Raw genomic sequence first — 22,901 nt, 5'->3', positions numbered from 1 at the left:
CAGGTGATTCAATGAAAAGATGTATCTTTCTGATGCTCAGCCTCCTCTACTCCATCAGAAACTGTACATGGTCCATCTCTAAATTACATTGTTCTGCATTTCAATAGGGACCTTTTACAGCTTCCTATTAACAAGGAAGAGATGAGTTACTTTTCCCTAATACTGAGATCATGAACATCTATAATGTATAGTCAGACACATGATCATCAATTAAAACAACATAATTTCATTCCGTACCAAGTTGGTGGAGGCAGATGGACCCTACTGTACATGACAACACAACATGACAAGTTTTAATGCCACATCAAATGAGAAAAGAACACAATGGACATGTAACTCCTATCACTGTCCACCACTGTTACAGCAGATCTTCATCTTATAATGCACATGAATAATCATGTGTGGCCTACTAAAAAACATTACATTAAATCAATGGAAAATGATGACATCTGTGGGAGATCCTACAATCTATTGTCTATTAATACAATGAGACCATCAGCAACTGTGGGAAATTAAAGGTGATATGATTCTAAGTTTTTAGAAACCCCAACTGGGTACATGAAATGGTATTAAAAATAAAAGAAATACATTCAGTTCACATGACATACAGTAAAATAAAATTAGCATGCACATGTTAAATACCATTAAAATGAATCATCATGGTTACTGGTGTAACCTCCGTTCCCTGATGGAGGGAACGAGATGTTGGTGTCGATGTAGTGACACTAGGGGTCACTCTTGGGAGCCCGAGACACCTCTGGTCTTTGATAAAAGGCCAATGAAAATTGGCAAGTGGTATTTGCATGCCACTCCCCCGAACATACGGGTATAAAAGGAGCTGGTATGCAACCACTCATTCAGGTTTTACGCTGAGGAGCCGATATAAGGTCCAGCCATTTCAGCGGGTAGTTCAGCGTTGTGGCAGGAGGGACCAACGTCTCGTTCCCTCCATCAGGGAACGGAGGTTACACCAGTAACCATGATGTTCCTTATCTGTCACTCACTCGACGTTGGTGTCGATGTAGTGACACTAGGGGTCCCTATACAAAATGCCACAAGGCTGAACTGTGTTACGTGAACTGGCGGTGTGTGGTGGGCAGACTTGCTGTGTGCCTCATAGCCAGCACACCAGGTCGACACGTAACCTCCCCCAACACAGTTATGAGTGTCGAATGGCCCTTTTTGGGGACAAGTCGACTACCCAGAGATAGAGACAGGCTTAACCCAGTCGTGGCCTCTTTCCCTTTCTCTTTTTCCACTCCCTAAAAAAGAAGGGGGATTATCTGACTGGGCTGCCAGGTCTAGTCGGGGGGTGTCCCTCCCAAGAGGAGGACACCGCGGAGACCACACCTCGCCCCAAGAGAGGGGGGGATATTTAAGTGGAAGAATACATCACATGGTCTTTCCAACCATGTGGAGAGCCTTCAAGGTAGATCCTGCCCAATGGGGGAGGAGTTACTACAACATGGAGACTGGGGTAGAGGGGCTCTGCCCAAGGAAGACACCGGACATAGCAACGACAGGGCTGGGTCTGCCTCCTCCTGGGGCAGCGCTTGCAGGTTCACAACCTGGTCCCTAAAAGGACTGGTGGGAACCTTGGGCACATAGCCCGGTCGGGGTCTCAGGATCACGTGAGAATAGCCCGTGAGGAGACAGGGACAGGCCGAAAGGGAGGACTTTGTACTGATACGCCTGACCCTCGAACGCGAACCGCAGGAAGGGTCTGTGTCGAGGAAGGATCGAGACGTGAAAGTACGCATCCTTTGGGTCTACCGCCGCTAATCTTGATGCTGGACGCTCGCTAGAATGCGTCTTTGCATCAGCATCTTGAACGGGAGTCTGTGTAAAGCCTGGTTCAGTACTCGCAGGTCCAAGATTGGCCACAACCCACCGCCTTTTTTCGGTACAATGAATTAGGGGCTGTAAAACCCTTTCTTCATCTCGGCTGGAGGGACAGGTTCTATCGCGTCCTTCCGTAGGAGGGTAGCGATCTCCGCGCAAGGCAGCAGCGTTTTCGTCTTTCACCAAGGTGAAGTGGACACCGTTGAACCTGGGCAGTGAATCACGCAGCCGAGTCGGACGGTCCTGACCAGCCCTCGTGACGAACTGGAAGGCGCAAGCCATGTGTCCAAGTTCCGCGCAAGGGGGACCAAAGGGACAACGTCATCGGATGTACCGGCAGGTGGGGCCTCGCGGCGGGGCTGAGCTCGAGGTGCCACACCACATCGTGGCCATGCTGAGTCCGAGGACATCGAAGCACTTACCTGGCTTCTTGTGACCACCCCCGGAACAGCCTGGGACAGGGGAGGAATAGGCCTGTCCTCGTGACCCGTGAAGACTGTCACATCGGGGGCGGATTTGTGCCACAGCTGGGCGCTCAGGGTGGGAGATCGCCGCTGGAGCGCCAACCTGCCAAATGGAGTGGTGGACGGTGGTCGTGATGCCAGCCATACACACCGGATACGTGACCCAGGGAACAAGGAAACCACTCTTGCTGAGCTCTTGAGTACTGCAGCCACTTGGGCATGCAGCGCAATTAAATGCAAAAGGTAACAAAAAGATGAAGATGTGCTTACCAGCTCCAGAGCAGTGGGTTTCATTGTCCCTGGGTCGCCCATCTCAAGGGCGCTTTGAAGCCTTTCACGGGTTCTGGGCGGCCGTGAGACGGGTGGCGTCTGCTTCCTGCGGTGGGCTCCACGCCGGTGCCAGGCCGAAGGGGCGGGCTGAGGCGGAGCCGGTGCAGTCACCGCAGGGGGACGCCCTTGGCGATGAGTAGATGGGGTGCGGGATGTTGAGCTGCGCCGGGGCAGGATATGCCGGCTAGCATCCATCTACTGCTCTACCATCGAGAACTGCTGGGCAAAGTCCTCGACGGTGTCGCCAAATAGGCCCGCCTGGGAAATGGGGGCAGCAAGGAATTGTGTCTTGTCGGCCTCACCCATCTCGACCAGGTTGAGCCAAAGGTGGCGCTCCTGGACCACTAGTGTGGCCATCGTCCGCCCGAGAGACCGCGCCGTGACCTCCGTCGCTCGGAGAGTGAGGTCGGTCGCCGAGCGCAGTTCCTGCATCAATCCCGGGGCGGAACCACCCTCGTGCAGTTCCTTTAGCGCCTTGGCGGACTTGCAGGAGAGCCATGGCGTGCAGGGCGGAGGCGGCTTGTCCAGTGGCACCATAGGCCTTGGCCGTCAGAGACGACGTAAACCTACAGGCCTTGGACGGGGGCTTTGGGCACCCGCGCCAGGTGGTGGCGCTCTGCGAGCATAGGTGCACCGCGAGCGCCTTTATCCACTGGGGGATTGCCGAATAACCCTTGGCTGCCCCACCATCGAGGGTAGTGAGAGCGGGGAAGCTGAAAAGATCGGGACTGGGCAGTAAAAAGTGCCTCCCGTGGCCTTGTCAGCTTTTCATGCACTTCCGGGAAGAAAGGAACGGGGCGGGGCGTGGCTTTGAGTGGCGCCGCGAGCCCAGGAACCAATCACCGAGCCGCGAGGGTTCAGGGAAGAGCGGTGAAATCCACTCTAACCGACGCTCACGGCTGCCCGGGAAAGCATGTCGTCATCTCCGCATCAGCCTGTGACTGGGCGATCGACCCCTTAGAGAGGAGCCCAGCTGAGGCTTCCGACTGGACGAGCCCGCTCTCCGATGCTTCGCTCGAGAGCTCATCACTTTCGCGGGCTCCGAATAAGAGGTCGAACTCGCCGTGAGACGAGCCGGCGGACTCGCCCGGAAGCCCGATCGGGGCAGACGAGTGTGCTGGGGAATGGGAGGTCCGAGGGGGGATACCCGGCGGAGGCGGTCCCATTGGGGTCCCCAAATCGCCCCCAGTGCTAGCCGCGCTGGCCTCAAACCCGTGGGTAAAAGGACCGAGGCGGGAGGGTTCAAGGAAGAGCGGTGAAATCCACTTGTAGAGCTGAGGAGGGCGGGGCCGGGCTGGAATGAGACACACCCGTTCCCCAATCAGCCTGATGGGGCGCGCGAGGGATAAAGGCGGCCGGGGACGACAGTTCGAGAGAGAGAGAATTACAGACAGCTGTGCTGTGTTTTTAGTTGTGTGTTTTTGTTTGGGTTTTTGTTTAATAAATTATTATTTAAGTTGTCAAGCCGGTTCTCGCCTCCTCCTTTCCTCTAAACCCCCTTACACTGGTGCCGAAACCCGGGAAGGAGGAGGGATTCCCGTCGCAGAGTCCTCGACACTGCCGTCCACCCAGGGGAGCGCTGCTGCCGTCCGACGGGGGACGGAGTAGCCCGACTACCCGGACGCGGGGAACGGCCGCCGTCCGCGAGGCGAGTGGGGACGGGACTCCCCGACCGCCTGGAGCGAGGGAGCCGCTGCCGGGGGCGGAGGAGTGCCCTGCCGTCCCCCGGGAACGCGGAGGGGTTGAGAGAAGACCGCCGTCCGCGGGGGGGAGGAGGGAAGTGACTCCCCGACCGCCTGGAGTGGTAGGGCCGCTGCCAGGGGCGGAGGAGAGTCCCCACGGGATGCCGGGAACGCGGAGGGGCGTTCTGTCCGCTGGGGGTCGGAGGTCTGACTCCGGTCCGCCCGGGGAGGAGCGGCTGCAGTCCGCCTGAGAGGGTGGAGTAGTGATCGAGGACCACGCGACAGCGCATCAGAGAACCAGTGAGGTTTTTTTTTCTCTCTCTCCTCTCTCTCTCTCTGCCGCTCCGTGTTGGCCTTTCCCTCGCCATTTTGTGTTGTTTTTTCTCCTCCCAGGTCGAGGAAGGCGGGGAGGACCCGCCGGTAGTCGGGGCATAAGGCACGCCCCCCCACCCGGAGAGGAAGGGTGGGGGGGATGTACGTCATGCCGGGGGCTCCCCGGCCTGAGGCAACGCCGGGAGGAGTGTAGAGCTGAGGAGGGCGGGGCCGGGCTGGAATGAGACACACCCGGTCCCCAATCAGCCTGATGGGGCGCGCGAGGGATAAAGGCGGCCGGGGACGACAGTTCGAGAGAGAGAGAATTACAGACAGCTGTGCTGTGTTTTTAGTTGTGTGTTTTTGTTTAATAAATTATTATTTAAGTTGTCAAGCCGATTCTCGCCTCCTCCTTTCCTCTAAACCCCCTTACACCACTCTAACCGACGCTCGCGGCTGCCCGGGAAAGCATGTCGTCATCTCCGCATCAGCCTGTGACTGGGCGATCGACCCCGTAGAGAGGAGCCCAGCTGAGGCTTCCGACTGGACGAGCCCGCTCTCCGATGCTGCGCTCGCTCGAGAGCTCATCACTTTCACGGGCTCCGAATAAGAGGTCGAACTCGCCGTGAGACGAGCCGGCGGACTCGCCCGGAAGCCCGATCGGGGCAGACGAGCGTGCTGGGGAATGGGAGGTCCACGGGGGGATACCCGGCGGAGGCGGTCCCATTGGGGTCCCCAAATCGCCCCCAGTGCTAGCCGCGCTGGCCTCAAACCCGTGGGTAAAAGGACCGAGGCGGGAGCCTCTGGGGTGTCTCGCTTTCTTACGAAGGCGAGCCGCGACCGCAACGTTGCCATGGACATATTCTCGCAATGAGAACATGACCATCCACGAATGCTGTCTCCACGTGAGCAGTGCCCAGACACGAAAGACAGTGATCGTGACTGTTAGAAGGCGAGAGATAACGAGCACAACCAGGAATAACACACAATCGGAAAAGCATCTTTAAAAAGACGTTCCATGTGTGCGCTCTTTTAGAGAAATATATACTCTTTTAGAGGGGAAAAATGCTCTTTCAGAAAATATACTCTCTAGTTTTTCTGCCGAAGCGCCCAGGGGCGTTCTCTGCAGTGCACCAGTGCAGAGGAGGGAGAAGCCGCTGAAATGCACCGTCAGATCCAGCAGAGGTGAATGAACAGTAGTATTCAGCTCAGTGAGCATGACCGTTCGGCTCCGAAGAGAAAATCTGAATGAGTGGTTGCATATCAGCTCCTTTTATACCCGTATGTTCGGGGGAGTGGCATGCAAATACCACTTGCCAATTTTCATTGGCCTTTTATCAAAGACCAGAGGTGTCTCGGGCTCCCAAGAGTGACCCCTAGTGTCACTACATCGACACCAACGTCGAGTGAGTGACAGATAGGGAACTTAAAATATACAGTAAACCTATAGCCTATTATCATAATATTATTAGGATATGAATGTTAATATTTATAATGAAGTTCAATGCAAACAAATAATGTAATGGTTGACCTATTAAACATTAATGTAGGTGAGAGAGGTCTAATATTAATGTTGAATTAAGCTTTTATATGTACGGTAGAACTTTATAGTTTTATTAATTTAAAAATTCACGCAATGATTCAGTATAATTTCTGTCAAACAAACTCTCAGTCCTAAACCAATGTAGCTCCTATCGCTATTACGAGTGAAGATGAAATAATGCTCGTTTGCAGTCATTAAAACTTCATGTTCTGCTTCACTGAAATATGGCACGCCTTTCTTCTTAGCGTCTGTTTCCATGATTACTCGTGGATTCGGTGATCTGCTGAGAATGCCTTTCTGAGTTCACCGAGAACGCGCACAAACTCTGAGTTTCAAACTCATGGTTGAGTTAACTAACCTCGCGCAGGTGTTCTGGAACCTACATACCACTAGTAAGCAAGTTTTGGGTTAATCAACTGAGAGTTCAGGGTTTATGTCATGGTAAGTTAACCTTGCTTTCTGGAATACCCTTCTGTTGTTGTTTGGGAAAACTTTACCATGATGACAAAACATTATCCCACCCTCCGTTCCCTGATGTAATTGGTTCCTGCGTAGAAACCAGCAAGCTTTTGGGGCCAGTGCGGAACCAGGGTTTTGGCCCCGGAAGGGCCTTTTCTCTGGTGGAAATGCGCGGAACAGTTCAAGAATTCGCACCGGCCCAGGAACCCGCACCTGAACCATGTTGGTGGAAAAAGGCTATGAGAGACATAAAGGGATAGTTCACCCAAAAATGTAAATTCTCTCTTCATTTACTCACCCTCATGTCATCCCAGATGTGTATGACTATCTTTTTTCTGCAGAACACAAAGTTTTTTAGAACAATATCTAAGCTCTGTAGGTCCAAACAATGCAGATGAATGGTAACCAGACCTTTCAAGCTCCAAAAATGAAATATAGGCATCATAAAAGTAATCCATGTGACTCTAGTGGTTAAGTCTATTACTTAAGAAGCAATATGAGTCCTTTTTTACTAAAACATCTCCACTTTCACTTTCACATTCTGAAATTGAAAGTGTAGATTTATAGTAAAAAAATGATTTAAATATTGATCTTGTCATGGTGGAGGTGTTGCACTGTATATCAGAGACTATGTTCCATCATATCCCTTAACCTGTATCAGTGTTCCAGATCATCTAGAATGTCTGTGGGTGAAAGTGAGACCCCTGAGACTCCCACAGCACATACTGTATCTGTTATTGCTGTGTGTGTGGTGTTTTCACCACCTCAGTCACCACACCAGTATGAACTCATTGGACATATAATAGCCTCATCTGACCTGCTTTGTACTAAGTACCCAGACATTGGACTTCAACCACCTCTGAGTCCATGAGATCTGCCTAGATAACAAGCTCTATCAGGTGGTTCAGAACAACACCAGAGGTAAAGCCATTCTTGACATGATTATCACTAATATGAAATCAGTGTATTTGAAACCTGAGATTCTCCCTCCAGTTAGCTCAAGTGACCATAACTGTATGATTGTGCTGGATTGGAGCACAAATAATTAGTATGATTTATAAAGGAGCCTGGCTTGAGCAAGTTTGGCAGGTGGATTACCACTCATCCATGGCAGGAGGTGAATGAAGCAACCAGCATCAATGAGAAAGACAGCACCTTTTACAATACTATCCTGCCTAAAATTGATAGACATTTCCCTATAAAGACAGTGAAAGTCTATCCTTCGGATACACCATGGATCACCCCCAAGATCAAGCACTTAATCCACCAGAGAAAAAAAGCCTTTAAGACTAGAAAATCATGTGCCCAGGTGAAGTTCTACAGAAACAATTTCCAAAAGGAAATACATAAGGCTAAAAGCACTTTTAAAATCCAAAGTGGGAGGAATGGAAAAAATTAATTCTTGAGCTTGGCACAACAGAATTAAATCAATGTGCAAAACTGTGAAAAAGGCAGACCGAATTAATGTCCCTGGAATTAATTCCCAGGATGTTGTGACATTTGCTAATGCAATCAACACAAAGATTGTTAAAGTGTCCCAGTCATTTTCGCCTTTTGAACGTTTAGCTTTACCTCCTTTTTTACCATCCCTCCCACTGCCTACTATTCCAGTGTGGGATGTGTATAGCAGATTTTCTTCCACTATTTGCTACAAATACCCTGGCCCCGACATGATTCCCCTAAGTATACTAAAGGAGTTTGCATGTGAGATCAGTATCCCTCTCTGTGACATCATCAATAGTTCGTTTGATGAAGGGGTCTTTCCTAGACAATGAAAGAGGTTACTGTTGTACCCCATACCGAAATCTTCTCCTCCAAACATTGACGAATTGAGGCCGATCTCATTAACAGCTTAGCTCTCTAAAATTTGTGAACAGTCTGCTGCACAATGGATTCTGAATAACATCATGCCAAATCTAGATCCTATGCAGTTTGGCAGCTGACATAACTGTTCCACAACACACAATTTGGTTAGTTTGATGGACTTGAGATGGCTTGAGATGTTTTGGGCTCAGTGTGCACACTAATTACAACAGATTCTGCCAAGTCCTTAGATTCTGTAGATCATCACAGTGGCAGTATAGTGCCTCATCGATCTTGGAGTGAGGCCAGGCCTCATTCCATGGATCTGCAGCTTCATGACCGACCGTCACCAGAAAGTGCGCTCCCAGGGGCATCTCTCTGACTGGAAATATCCCACATGTGGAGTTGTGCAGGGAACCGTACTAGGGCCTATAGTCTTCCTAGCACTGATCAACAGTGCTCTCCAGGGTGGAACAGATCACTGGAAATATGTGGATGATATGACTCTGGCCCAGATGTGGACGCCCCAACTACCCGTACCCTCCAACAGGCCCTGAATGGTCTTGATACTTGGGTAGAGGAGCATAAAATGAAACTCAACCCAAAGAAATGTAAAGTTTTACATGTCACCAGCATGAGACATACATCAGCCTGGCCGACACTCTCCATTGATCAGAACATATTGGAAGTCTGTGACACAATAAAAGTCCTGGGGATCACCATCCAGGGTAACTTGAGATGGGACAGTCGGATGGACCACAAGTTGACCTCAGCGAACAGGAAGCTATTTGCTCTGCGTCACCTGAAGAAATTTGGTGTCCGAAACTCAGAATTGGTTTCCATTTATACAGGCTATGTACGTCCGGTACTGGAGTACGCAGTCCCTGTATGGCACAATTCCTTGACTGTAGACCAGGCCAAAAGACTGGAAGGAGCACAGAAACAGGCTTGTAAAATCATTCTTGGTCAGAGGTATTCAGAGTACCGAGACGCTCTCTCCACCCTTGGATTGTGCACACCTGTAGAGAGACACACTCAATTGTGTCTTGGCTTTGCAAGAAAGCTGTTTAAGTCCAACTTCAGTGACTGGCAACCCCCCCATGGAGGAGCTCACAGGTCGCCAGACAAAAATTCTAATAAATTGACCCAAGATGTCAAACTAAGAGATCACAGGAGATCACCAATAGACTCCTAAATGACAGATGTTTTTTTAGAATTTACCCTGTGATATGAGATACTAGATCTTAAATTATATAATTCACATTTTTAATTTTGGTTGATTTTAAATTATTTAGTCTATTTTAAATTTGAGGTCTACTTAGTATTGATGTCCCATTGTAACAGCAAAATAATTCAGTGTTTTTAATGAGAACTGTCTTTATGAACATGTAATAATGCTAAACAGTCAATAAAACAATAAAACAATCTTGTTCCCAAAGTGATTCCATCGCTACAGAAGACATACTGTATATTAAACCACTGGACTTGCATGGATTACTTTTACTGTGACTGTTTGTGTTTTTTGGAGCTTTAAAGTGCGGTTCACTGTTCACTTGCATTGAATGGACCTACAGAAATTTTCTTCTAAAAATCTTTATTTGTATTCTGCAGAAGAAAGAAAGTCAAACACTTTATTCCATGCAAACAAAATGGTATGGATACTTTATATAGTATATTACTTGTAAAAGTGTCTTGTGAATGTGCCAGGGACAGAACTGAATTCAGTCCGACTCAGAGAAGCATTAGGGTGCTACTTCTCCAAACATAAGTGAAAGGTTGAACAGTTCAAATAGATAGAAAATAGCATCTCTTAAAAAGTTAAAGAGTGATATTTGCTTCCTCTGTGCAAACATTAACGTGGGCCGTGATGACTATGTGAGTGAGTGAGCGAGAAAGAGAGAGAGAGGAGAGAAATTTGGCAAATCTCTTTGAGTGCTGTTACATATGGCCTCTGCACACTGTTAGTCTCCCTTGGCAACACTTCCCACAGATGCATCTGTAGTCACTGAGCTGTTACCTCCTCAAGTAGCCGCGTTGCACCAATCTGACGGCCTCCAACTCTCCGCTTCTCCACGGCTAACGCATCTGTCAGTTTGTCTATCTGTCCTCCCTCACTTTGGTTCTCTTCAACTACACATAATCAGGGGTTAAATTGGGATTTTTGAGGAGGAGGTTCAAAAAACTGAACTGGAGACTATAGAAAATAGAATGAAGTGACAAACAAACTGCCAATATTTTTTTCTTTTTCTTTTTTGAATCAAATGTGCCCCAATTTAACCCCTGCCCATAATTCTTTCTCACTGATGCTGTCACCATATGTCTCAGAGAAACCACAGGCCACTTCACCTTGGGCTGCATGAGTTCTGGGAACTGTTGTCAGTGAATGTTAGGAGAGAAAAGAGGCTGCAATGTCTCTAGCGGGTCTGTCCTACTCTTCACATCCTCTTTCACTCTCTCTCCTTCTCTCTGTGGGCTGAAAACACGGTCTGGCGCTGATCAATGACATCGAGTTGAAATCCGTTTCAGACAGCAGAATCAATGACGCACCGGCAGTAGCTCAAGCAGAAGAGGACTTGCAAGCTTGACATTTTTTTTAAAGATGACCCATCCTCAGCCCTGCTCCGGATCAACGGCAGCCAGCTCATTATGACGCCAGGTTGGTGCTTCTGCGTTTCAACAGAACTCGCTCTTTGCTGATCTCTCTCTCTCTCTTCTTTTTCTTCATCAACCGTCCTTTTCTCTCCAGCCTCAGGTGAAGCGGCTGACTTATCTTATTAGCATCATTAAACACATTAAAAAAAGAGATGTATAACACAAAGATTAAACAAGGGGTACATATCTGAACCAATCAGTCAAGTTTAAACTAGTAAGGCAGTCACCTTCAATTTAGATCCACACTGATAAAAGGTCCAATGCTATTTTAACATACATCTACAGCCTGGGCCGTGAAGTTGGTCGGCAGGCATAGGCTTCTATCAGATGAATAAGACTGAACAGGTGACAGTGGACCAGTGTTATCAGGCTGTTAAACGTCAACTGAGAACAGGTGACATGTTTGAAGCATATGGGGACAGATTTTGAGGTACTTCCTGTAACTTAAGTACTGTAACTGCACCGTTATCAGAATCAGAATCAGAATCAGAATGAGCTTTATTGCCAAGTATGCTTATACATACAAATAATTTGTCATGGTGACAGGAGCTTCCAGTGTACAACAATACAAAAACAATACAAAAACAGCAGCAAGACATAGATAATAATAAAAAATAAAAAATAAAATGAATTATACACGTACGTACAGGCACACACATACATACATACACACATACACATGGGTAGTGCAAATCTAATACAATCTGTTATGTACAGTGTAAATACAAATCTGTTATGTACAGTGCAAATGTTTTTATTTATTTATTTTTTTTCAGAGGAATGAAATGGCAGAAGAGGTTGGATGTGTTGGATAAATATAAGAAAGACTAAACTGTGTATTGCACATAGTTATTGCTCAATGGGGCAATTTAACTGTTCATGAGATGGATAGCCTGAGGGAAAAAACTGTTCCTGTGCCTGACGGTTCTGGTGCTCAGAGCTCTGAAGCGTCGGCCAGAAGGCAACAGTTCAAAAAGGTAGTGGGCAGGGTGAGTGGGGTCCAGAGTGATTTTTCCAGCCTTTTTCCTCACTCTGGAAGTGTATAGTTCTTACACTTACACTTAGCAGTCCAAACTGTCCTTTGTAGTCTTCTGATGTCTGATTTCGTAGCTGAACCAAACCAGACAGTTATTGAAGTAAAGAGGACAGACTCAATGACCGCTGAGTAGAACTGTATCAGCAGCACCTGTGGCAGGTTGCATTTCTCGACAGCAGCATGCATAAGCACAAAGCTGTGGGATTAGCTACAGTATAGGTATAGTGACATGCTCTGCAAAAGTATACACTGTTAACGGAACTGTCCTGTTGTAAGTTTATGTTGCACACTCTTTTTATGAATCATGCCAGGTTGGAGAATGGATATTATGGCATGGGCACAATTTTATTAAGACAGATAAGATTCCCATCTGATAGAGCATGGTGCAAGCAACACTAGTATCATGGGTTTGGATCCCAGGGATGGATGGATGGATGGATACTGTAGATGTGCTGAGCAATGTGTAAATTTGATAATTTGTGGGAAAATGTTGAGTATATTTGATAATTTGGGGTTGTGTATATATGATTATATGTTTGTTGCATATATTTGTGTGCTTACCTCCTTGTCTGGTGAACTCATCTGCTTCATGGTGCACCAGGTCAGCAACACATCCCCCATAATGAAGGCGTGAGTCATGATCGAAAGCCTTCAGGGTCTCGCTGGAGCTGTACGACTTCTGAGTGGGTACGCGGCACTCCTCCTTGTCCAGGGAGGAGGTGGTGAACTGCAAATCTTTCGCACAGCAGGCGTGAGTCAGTGCACGGTGTCTGTGCTCTTTAAGATCCATGGCAGCTGCTGCAGCTGAACTGACTGGTCCTCAAAGTGAAGGTCTCAACAACTGTCTAGTCCTTCACCTGAAAACAACAGAATACAACAACAACCGTTGAGTCAATAGATTCCAAAAACATTTTTATATAGCATGTTGAAAAGATCAGCTTAGACCAGCATTAATTCCAGGTGGGATTCCAGACTGGATAATTCAGGATAGTGCTGGATTGGTGCTGCTCTAGCCAGTGTACCAGCACAGCCATGCTGTTCAACAGCAAAACCTTTCCCTTTAAGAGGTCTGGCAAGGTGGCTGACACGCAAAACACAGCCATTTTAATCTTTTTAGCAGGGTATTTTTAAAGAACAATATTATATTATAATTAATAGAAAGAAATCATCAACTATATTACAGAGTCTGTAAGTCATAAGGTTAAATCCTGTCTGTAAACTACAGAATATATATATATATATATATATATATATATATATATATATATATATATATATAAATCCCAGAAACATTGCATTTGGCAGCATGGTGGGTTCATATACAAAAAGTGGAACAACATTTAATCAAATAGAGGAAGCTGTCATTACAGCCATAATAACGGAAGAAGGAGTAGAGCAGGAACTGAGATGTGTGGAGGAGTGAAGGCATGATGCCGGTGAAGGATGAGTGATAGAGTGAAAGAAAGGAGAAGGGGAGAGGAGAAAGGAAATTACTTAAGGGCATTTCAAGTCTCTCCCTCATTATCGCAGACAGAGTGAGAAAAGCTCCCTCTGTGGCTGTGAGAGGATAATCACAGATGCCTGGATGTGCCGTGGAAAACAGGGAGCCAAAACACAGCAAAAGGCTGATCATATCAAACCATTACACACACACAAAAACACACCAGTACTAATCTATTTTAAAAATCTGCATTGTTTATCCTTTTGATCTTTCATTAAAAAATAAATAAAATTAAAATAAAATAAATCTAACTTTAATTGAAGTAAAACAACTGAAACAGGGGAAATATCTCATTATTAAATAAATATTTTTCTCCAAAACGCATTGGCCATAATTATTGGCACCCTTTTATTCAATACATTTTACAACCTCCCTTTGCCAAGATAACAGCTTTTTTATGCCTAATGAGGTTGGAAAACACCTGGCAAGGGATCTGAGACCATTCATCCATACAGAATCTCTACAGATCCTTAAAATTCAGAGGTCCATGTTGGTGGACTCTCCTCTTCAGTTCACCCCACACATTTTCTATGGGGTTCAGGTCAAGGGATTGGGATGGCCATGGCAGAACCTTGATTTCGTGGTCAGTGAACCATTTTTGTGTTGATTTTGATGTTTGTTTTGGATCATTGTTGGAAGATCCAACCAGGGCCCATTGTAAGCTTTCTGGCAGAGGCAGCCAGGTTTTTATTTTTTATTTGTTGGTATTTGATAGAGTCCGTGATGCCATGTATCCGAACAAGATGCCCAACAGAATTAAAGATCCAGCACCACATTTAACCGTGGGCATTGGGTACTTCTTCATCTCTGTGTGTGCCAAACCCATCTCTGGCATTTGCTGCCAAAAAGCTCTTTTTATGTTTCATCTGACCATAGAACCCGGTCGCATTTGAAGTTCCAGTAGTGTCTGGCAAACTGAAAACGCTTGAGTTTGTAGTTGGATGAGAGCAGAGACTTTTTTCTTGAAACCCTCCCAAACAACTTGTGGTGATGTAGATGATGTCTGATAATTTTTTGACCCCAAGACCCAACTAATTTTTGCAATTCTGCAGCTGTTATCCTTGGAGATTCTTTGGCCACTTTAACCATCCTCCTCACTGTGCATGGAGACAATACAGACACATGTCCTTTTCCAGGCAGATTCTTAAGATCTCCAGTTGATTGGAACTTGTTAATTATTGCCCTGATTGTGGAAATGGGCATTTTCAATGCTTTGCCTATTTTCTTATAGCCACTTCCCTTTTTGTGAAGCTCAACAACATTTTGCCGCACATCAGAACTATATTCTTTAGTCTAACTCACTGTAATTGATGATTAAGGGAATTTGGCCTGTGTGTTACCCCATGTTTATACCGCTGAATTGTTTCAATGAAAGATCAAAAGGATAAACAATACAGATTTTTTTTCACAGCCGTCTTTGCTCATATTTACCAAGGGTGCCAATATTTTTGGCCACCACCGTATGTTGGCTTTGACATTACCCTAACCATAATTCCAAATTACACCGATCAGCCACAATATTAAAACCACCTGCCCAATATTGTGTAGGTCCCCCTCATGCCGCCAAAACAGTGCCAACCCACATCTCAGAATAGCATTCTGAGATGCTATTCTTCTCACCACAATTGTACAGAGTGGTTTTCTGAGTTACCGTAGAATTTGTCAGTTCGAATCAGTCTGGCCATTCTCTGTTGATCTCTCTCATTAACAAGGAATTTCCATCCGCAGAACTGCCCCTCACTGGATGTTTTTTGAATTTTTTTATTGGCACCATTCTAGGTAAATTCTAGAGACTGTTGTGTGTCAAAATCCCAGGAGATCAGCAGTTACAGAAACACTCAAATCAGCCCGTCTGGCACCAACAATCATCCATGTGATTATCTAATCAGCCAATTGTCTGGCAGCAGTGCATGCAAAATCATGTAGATACAGGTCAGGAGCATCAGTTAATGTTCACATCAACTATCAGAATGGGGAAAAAATGTGACCTCAGTGATTTAGACCATGACATGATTGTTGGTGCCAGATGGGCTGGTTTGAGTATTTCTGTAACTGCTGATCTCCTGGGATTTTCATGCACAACAGTCTCTAGAATTTACTCCGAATGGTGCCAAAAACAAAAAAAATCCAGTGAGTGGCAGTTCTGTGGACAGAAATGCTTTGTTGATTAGAGAGGTAGACAGAGAATGGCCAGAATGGTTCGAACTGACAAAATCTACAGTAACTCATATAACCGCTCTGTACAATTGTGGTGAGAAGAATAGCATCTGAGATGTGGGTTGGCGCTGATCTGGCGGCACAATATTAGGCAGGTGGTTTTAATGTTGTGGCTGATCGGTGTATTTGTGTATTTTTGATAAGGAGGTGGAGAGGAAAACGAAGGTGATAGGGAAAATAAGGGGGGATGGGATTGGAAAATGAAAACCTGGGGAAACCCCAAAACATGTGTCATCCATGTTAGGGCCACTACGAATGTGCACTACCTGTCATTGCCACATATCTGATGCCAGTGTCATTCTAGTTTCTAGACATTTGACTAAATGCATTAAGTCTGGTCAACTGGCTACTTAGGAAGAGACTGTCTGACGACATGTAAATCGATTAACAACATGTTTTTACATGCTGTTAAGGGGTAGGGATATTTAGAATAGATTATAACACAATAAAAATGTGGAAAATGTGCACTGAACTTCTGTCTGCCCAAAAGTGATAAGTTATGAATATTTCACAGACATGATCCAGAAAACAAAATGGAATATACAATATAGTTCTTCTCATTGATATCTACAGTAGTTAACTTGCTATGAGGTGCTTGAAACAAAACTCTTAGTATCTTTCACAGATTTTATGGCACTAACCAGGCAATTTGTCGAATCCAGTGATTAGTTCTACCTTAAAAGCACTCAATGTATCAACCTTGTACCTTGTAAATACAACTTTGTTTCCAGATGGACTGATCCCTGGGTGCCCTTACTCCTGAAAGTTGTGTAAACAGTCAATATCAGACAGCTGTATCAGACAGTCAGTTAACACACAGTGGGTGGTCCATCGGTGTGCCATCTGAGGCAGCAACCAGTGCTGTTCTAACTCAGAACTTGAGCAACGACTTCAGTTTGAAAGCCAGTTGACATTAATTAGACAGTAATTAAAAGTAAATTCACCCACACCAGTCCAGCTGTAGGCAGCCTTACACAAACACATGCACAATTATTCTGTTCTACCTGAGCTCTCTCAGTAAAGAATAAGTGGGGGAAGAAGTGAAGGGGGAACTTTAGCTTGGTCCTCTGTGCCTGTCTGTTTTACTAAGTGCGGTCAGAACAAACTCTGCCTGTTCCTGTCCCCCCAACAAGCACTCTCCCCGCTGTTCCTCCTGCATTAGCTTGATTGGAGGAAAAGTCCACTGCCCGAGTGACAGTCCAGTGTGCAGCGTGGAGAGGATGATAATTTTACTGCACAGCAACAAATGATTACATAAATGCACAGCCTCTAGCTATCCTGCACCTAAGGCAAAATAACTGAAAATGCAGATAAAAATATCAGGTCACCTAACATGATCATTATTTACTGCAAAAGACAACAATTACACAAAGAATGAGTTAGAGGGAGAGAGCATGGGACACTGGTTTTAATACGGATTCACTAATGGAAGACTATAAAATAATTCCTAGATTTACCTGCGGTGTCCTTTGATTAAAAGCTGATATTTAATGTTTATAAAGGCCTCATTATGGACTAACATGAAACATTTATCAACAGAATGGATGTGTTTACACAACACAACAATTCCACACAATGGAATGCAAAAACAGCAAAAAATAACTTTGAATTGAGGAATGCAGGGGAAATCTTTGTCAACGAATGACTGCGCAATTATGTTCAAATATGAAACTGACCAATTCAAGTAAAAAAATTACAATTTTTGCATCTGACCTTCCTTACTCCACCAGCTTTTCAGTGAAAAGCTTTGTTGTGATTTCTGGGGTGGGTTATTTGGTCAGAGCTTCATGGGGCAGCCATTAGGCTGCAGGGAGTTTTCCAACCACAGATTTAAGGTGCAGTGACATTGTGGATTTCTGAGAGAGCTTTACATGAGCAAGTGTTTGAGAGGGAAGGCTGGTTAAAGGAGGGCCCTGGGGCTGCTGTAACACAACAGCACGAGATGATGCACGATGACGTGGAATAGAACCGGGTCAATAAGTGCCCAGGCGGCAGCACAACCAGGTCACTATTTCCATTCATTATGGGCATTGGAGGAGAAGACAGTCCTTGGGGGCTCAGAGCAAATCCTGCCTCCCTCTTCTCAGGCACAGCCCACTGATACATCCCCTCCTCAGAGGACATCCTTCCTCCTCAGAAAGAGCAGCAGGATGATAATATAAAGAAAGAGGCATGGAGAGAGGACAAAGAATTGGACGGGAGAATTCAGGACAGGAAATCCGTGAGAGACAAAAATGGAGAATACATCGATCTATCCACCGATAGATGATGTATGTTAATATTGAATTAAAGTTTACATTATACAGTATTCTATCTATCCATCCATCCATCCATCCATCTGTTTAAGTGTGTGATGTACCCATTTGGATGCTTGGAAGAAGCAGCAAATATGCAGTACTTGAGTGAGCACTGACACACACATACGCATGAATGAACAATGCATTTTATGTTAAGAATTTGCACTTAACTTGTTCCGGCACACACAACACATACGTACACAGCGTAGTCTCAATCTATGTCAGAGCATAAGAAAAGAGAAGGGCAGCCAATGGGAGGATGCAAATAAAACAGCAGAGCAGACTATGATATCACAACTAAACTGAAGGCTGTAGAAGGATATAAGTGTTGTGAATTAATCTGAAAATTTACAGAGGCAAAATTTTGGCACAGTGAGGAGCTTCTGTTTAAATTGAACTTTCAAAGGACGAGGGCTTACAAATTACATAGGTTTCAGCAGAGACAGCTTATAATGGGAAATCTGGATACACACAGATGACCAAGCACTTAAGCTGGGTGCACTCTTATCAAGACCTAAACAAACTCTTGGCCTCAGACTTTAAGCTTTGTTGTAAATAATACACAAACATAATGTTCTATTTAAGATGACAGGGTCACATTCAACGCTAAATGTCTGAGCCAGCGACATTAAACAAAATGCTAAAAAATGAAACAAACATGGCACTGACCTCTCATCTCAATTTTTGGTGTGTGGTGCAAAGTAATTAGACGGAAAGCTGCCTCAAAAACACACCCAATTTTTGAGTTATCTAATTCAATACTGCTTAAACAGTGGCCAGGATTACTCCCAGCAAATCATCAAGTTAAGAGAAATTTTTAATCTGAGACTGTTACACTTACAATTGTGAGCAGGACACAATGTTTTATGCTTGCTTTTAAATTAATTTGAATGAGCTTTCAAAGCCTGTTATCACAAAAAATAAACTTGCAACAACTGATCTCTGCTTCTTGAGCAAATAACAGGTTATTTATCTGCATTATTCCTGTTAGCATGAGCCTGTAATTACAATGCAGGTACATATAGTAGCTTTGATAAGACTAGTATCTTGTATAACTTCAACAATATAACTTACTTGCAAATTCATAAAATAGTCATGTACAAGGGTCACATACAAAAAGGATTGGTGTGATTTCACTAATGCAGCTCAGAATACCCTGCTGAGGAGGGCAAAAAAAAAAAAAAAAAAACCCAGCCCAGACCAACTAAGCTTGTTCAGATGGTGAACAAGCTTAAATGACCAGTTTAAAATTATTACTTGTTACCAGCATAAGGTTGTAATGTTTGATGTGTTTGTTCATGTTTTTCATGTCTTTTATTTTGAAAATCTAGTTCCTGTTTCATGTCATGTGTTCCCTAGTCACATGATTACTGTTTCCCTCCATGTTCTTGTGTCTTGTTTTCATTGGGTTATTGTCTTGTTATCTTGTTATCAGTTCTGTCTGTTCATTGGTTCCCTCGTCATTGTTTTACCCCTTGTCCATGTATTTAAGCCCTCATGTTTTCCAATGTCCTTTGTCAGGTATTGTGTTTGGTAACGTTGTTATGTCAAGTCAGGTTTATGTCAAGTTTAAGTCTAGTCTAGTCTAGTCCAGTCCAGTCAAGTTCATGTTTATGTTTCACATTTGTAGTTAGGGTTTTTGGATTTCACTTTTGTTAATAAAATTGCACTTGGGTTCTTCACTTCATCGTCTTCGTCATTGCCAGTGCATCATTACAGAATACCTGACCTAACCATGAACCCAGCAATCCAACTCCTACGCCTACGTCAGGGGAATCGTCCCCTGGAGGATTATGTGGAGGATTTCTTCGTTCTGGCCTGCTGGGTGGACTTTAATGAGGTCGCCCTCAAAGACTGTTTCCGTTTTGGATTAAGTGAGCCAATTTCCTCTTTGATGCCTGGCGGTCGCAGTTCCCTCAATCTGGTTCAGTATATCAACCTTGCCCTGCAGATTACTGGTTCTACGTTCACTGTGTGGGAGGCTGATGCCGAGCCGGAGTCCCACGTCATGGTAGACGAGCCGGAGTCCCACATCATGGTAGATGAGATGGAGTCCACGCCATGTCATGGCCACATCTGAGCAGTTGGACCTGGAGATGGTTCCAGCCCTTGTACCCACCCTATGGACACTTCCTCATGATCAGGCAAGGGAAACTTTCGACCCTCCGACCCCGCCTGGACCCTCCGAGCCCTGGACTCCGCCTTGGCCTGTCGATCCCTCGACATCACCTCGGCTCTACGTTCCCTCGTCTCCACTGCGGTCCTTCAGCCTGTTGGCTTCACCGGGGTCCCTGTTTTTTTTTTTTATTGCATTCATCAAACCATTTAACAGGGTCTTTAAGCTTGTTCAATCTGGTCTATGCTGTTTTTGTTTTTTTTTTCAGCTCGGACATATGCACACTCCTAATATTTTGATCAATCAATGAGTTTGGTGAAGGCAACGTCTTCCACTGGGGCTCAGGGCCACATTACAGTGGGAAAGGAGTTGGAATCTGTTTCAACAGCCTTGGACATGAAAGAGCTGAGGAATGCTGATCTCCTGGAGGCACCGAGAGGGTTCTTGCATTCCGGAATACGCAGATATACAGCCCTTATGCCAGTGCAATATTCATCATCTGGAATACGCAGATGCACAAAACTTGAAGAGAAGGTTTGCTCGCTAGAGCTAAACCTTGTCACTGTAGTTATCTCCCTGGTATAAAGATTCCAATCTTGCTGTTGCAATAGTCTCTTGTAGTGAGACTTGGTACTTGGTTGATCTTCTTCTGTCTCTCGAATGGACTCTCAGAATGTTGGGTGATCTGTTATCCTCTGTGGAGACTTAGCACGTTGGATGGTTTGTATTCTGTTACATCTCCTACCACTCAGGCCAGAGATTCAGAATGTTGATTATTATTCTGTTATTGCTCCCGAACTCGAGCAGCCGGGAACTCAGAACATTAATTATCATTCTGTTATTGCACCTGAACTCGAACAGCCAGGAACTCAGAACGGAGAAGTGTTATAGAAGTGTATCCTGTTAACAACCCTCTGGATGGGGACTCAGGACAAGGTGTTTTAGAATTGTATCCTGTTAATGACCCTCTGGACAGGAACTCGTGACAAATGTGTGGTCATCCAAGGTGCATTTCAGTTTGGTGCTTCTTGTTTCAGGGTTATGATTGGCTGCTGAGATCAGAGGGGGCCCACACAGAGTGGCTCACCCTCCCTTCTCTGTGTGGAACATTTGCATATTTTAAAGTACATGATTAAAACAATGTCTTTAAAGTTTCATCTATGCATTTTTCCTTTTCCAAACCTCTTCAAACTATTCTTGGCATTTTTCTGAAGATATAGAGGCTAAATATGATATTGAAGATTAAATATTACACATGCATTAATTTTCCAACGTGTTGGAAGGATCGGGCCTTACTTTCTGAAGTATCTGGTGTTGTCCAAGCAGCTTATGATGGCTGTGCTTGGCATTTGTTTGCATTGATCCTGCAATGATCCAATCAAAATGGAGCCACTCTTCTTTGCCTTGACAGTTAGAGAGGGGCTCTGCCATAAAGTGGCTCCTGGAATGTCATCTGGTCTGATTGTTAACCTCAACAGCATGCAGATGAACATTTTATGTGCTGTGTAATCTTTATTTGTAACATCAGTGCCCCTTTTTTTCTTCAGATGGATGAGAGAAACAGATATGAAATGCCAGGGCTGCCAAAGCCGGTCAGTTGTCACCCAGCAGCACCTACCAGCATTATTAAAATAATACACTGTTGACAGCCTTGTATCCTCATCTCAGGGAAGATTAGTAAATCTGTGTCACAGCTTGACATTCTTACCATCTGCTGGGAAAATTATTCGAATCTGCAATCAATGCCACCACAGAGAGTGGTGATGCAGAGTAATTAGCACACTGACAGAGGTGCCACATTAGGGTTGAGTGAAGCAAATTTTTTTGGCTTGTTGTTGGTTTTAATCTTCATATCACAGGACATGAGAAGGGCTTGGCGAAACATGCTAGAAAGCCACAGAAGCACTGTTTAAACACCTCCTGGGTAAATGACACACACGGTCAGGAGCCGAAACCTCTCCATGCCGAATAAATGCCAGTAGAGACACATTTCCTGTGCAGGAAATGTCAGCAAGAGAGCCGTGAGTGGGCCGACTCTTCTCTGATATTCCTCAGGTGAGGAAGACACCCTTCCTCATCATCACAGCTCAATTTAGAGGTGGCAATAATAGCTTATAAATCACTGTGAGCTTGAACTCTCTCATTCAAACACACTAAAACTTCACATCTCAAATGACAACAATGCATTATTTAATTATGTTTGTCTCACAGATCTGTTTCCAAGGATACAAACTATTAAAGGGATAGTTCATCAGAACATGCCATGAAAGTGAATGGCAACTGAGGCTATCCGTTTGTGTTCCATGGAAGAAAGAAAATTACAGGTTTCGAATTAAAATGACAATTTTGGGTGAACCATCCCTTTAACGTCAATGAGACTATCAAAATGGCTTTAAGTAGATCATAATGAGTCCAGAATGGAGTGCCATGATTGGTCACCAGATAAGCATTTTAAGCTTTCCCAGAATGCCCATGGGCCATGGGTCACCACACAACCTCACGACATCATAATCAGCCACAGCAAACAGGTCTGGAGGAAGGCAATTAATGTCCATCAGATGAGCAGTCACAGATGACTGAAAGCTGGTCTGGCCAAGAGAAAGCAAAACCCAGAGGGCTGGACAGAGGGAGGGGATATGCAATATGT

General features: G+C 45.2%; 1 protein-coding gene across 1 annotated transcript in view; it reads right to left on the bottom strand.

Annotated features, from left to right (window-relative positions):
• The window catches only part of tenm2a (teneurin transmembrane protein 2a), a 378,826-nt gene extending 365,913 nt beyond the window's left edge, over positions 1 to 12,913 (bottom strand). Inside the window, exon 1 of the mRNA XM_051649776.1 lies at positions 12,685 to 12,913. Coding sequence (XP_051505736.1) covers positions 12,685 to 12,913 — 229 coding nt within the window. The remainder of the gene's footprint in view (positions 1 to 12,684) is intronic.
• Positions 12,914 to 22,901: the final 9,988 nt, after the last annotated feature.

Source organism: Myxocyprinus asiaticus, chromosome 22 (assembly GCF_019703515.2).
Source record: "Myxocyprinus asiaticus isolate MX2 ecotype Aquarium Trade chromosome 22, UBuf_Myxa_2, whole genome shotgun sequence".
NCBI classification, from domain to species: domain Eukaryota; kingdom Metazoa; phylum Chordata; class Actinopteri; order Cypriniformes; family Catostomidae; genus Myxocyprinus; species Myxocyprinus asiaticus.
This window is presented reverse-complemented; position numbering and strand designations above follow the sequence as displayed.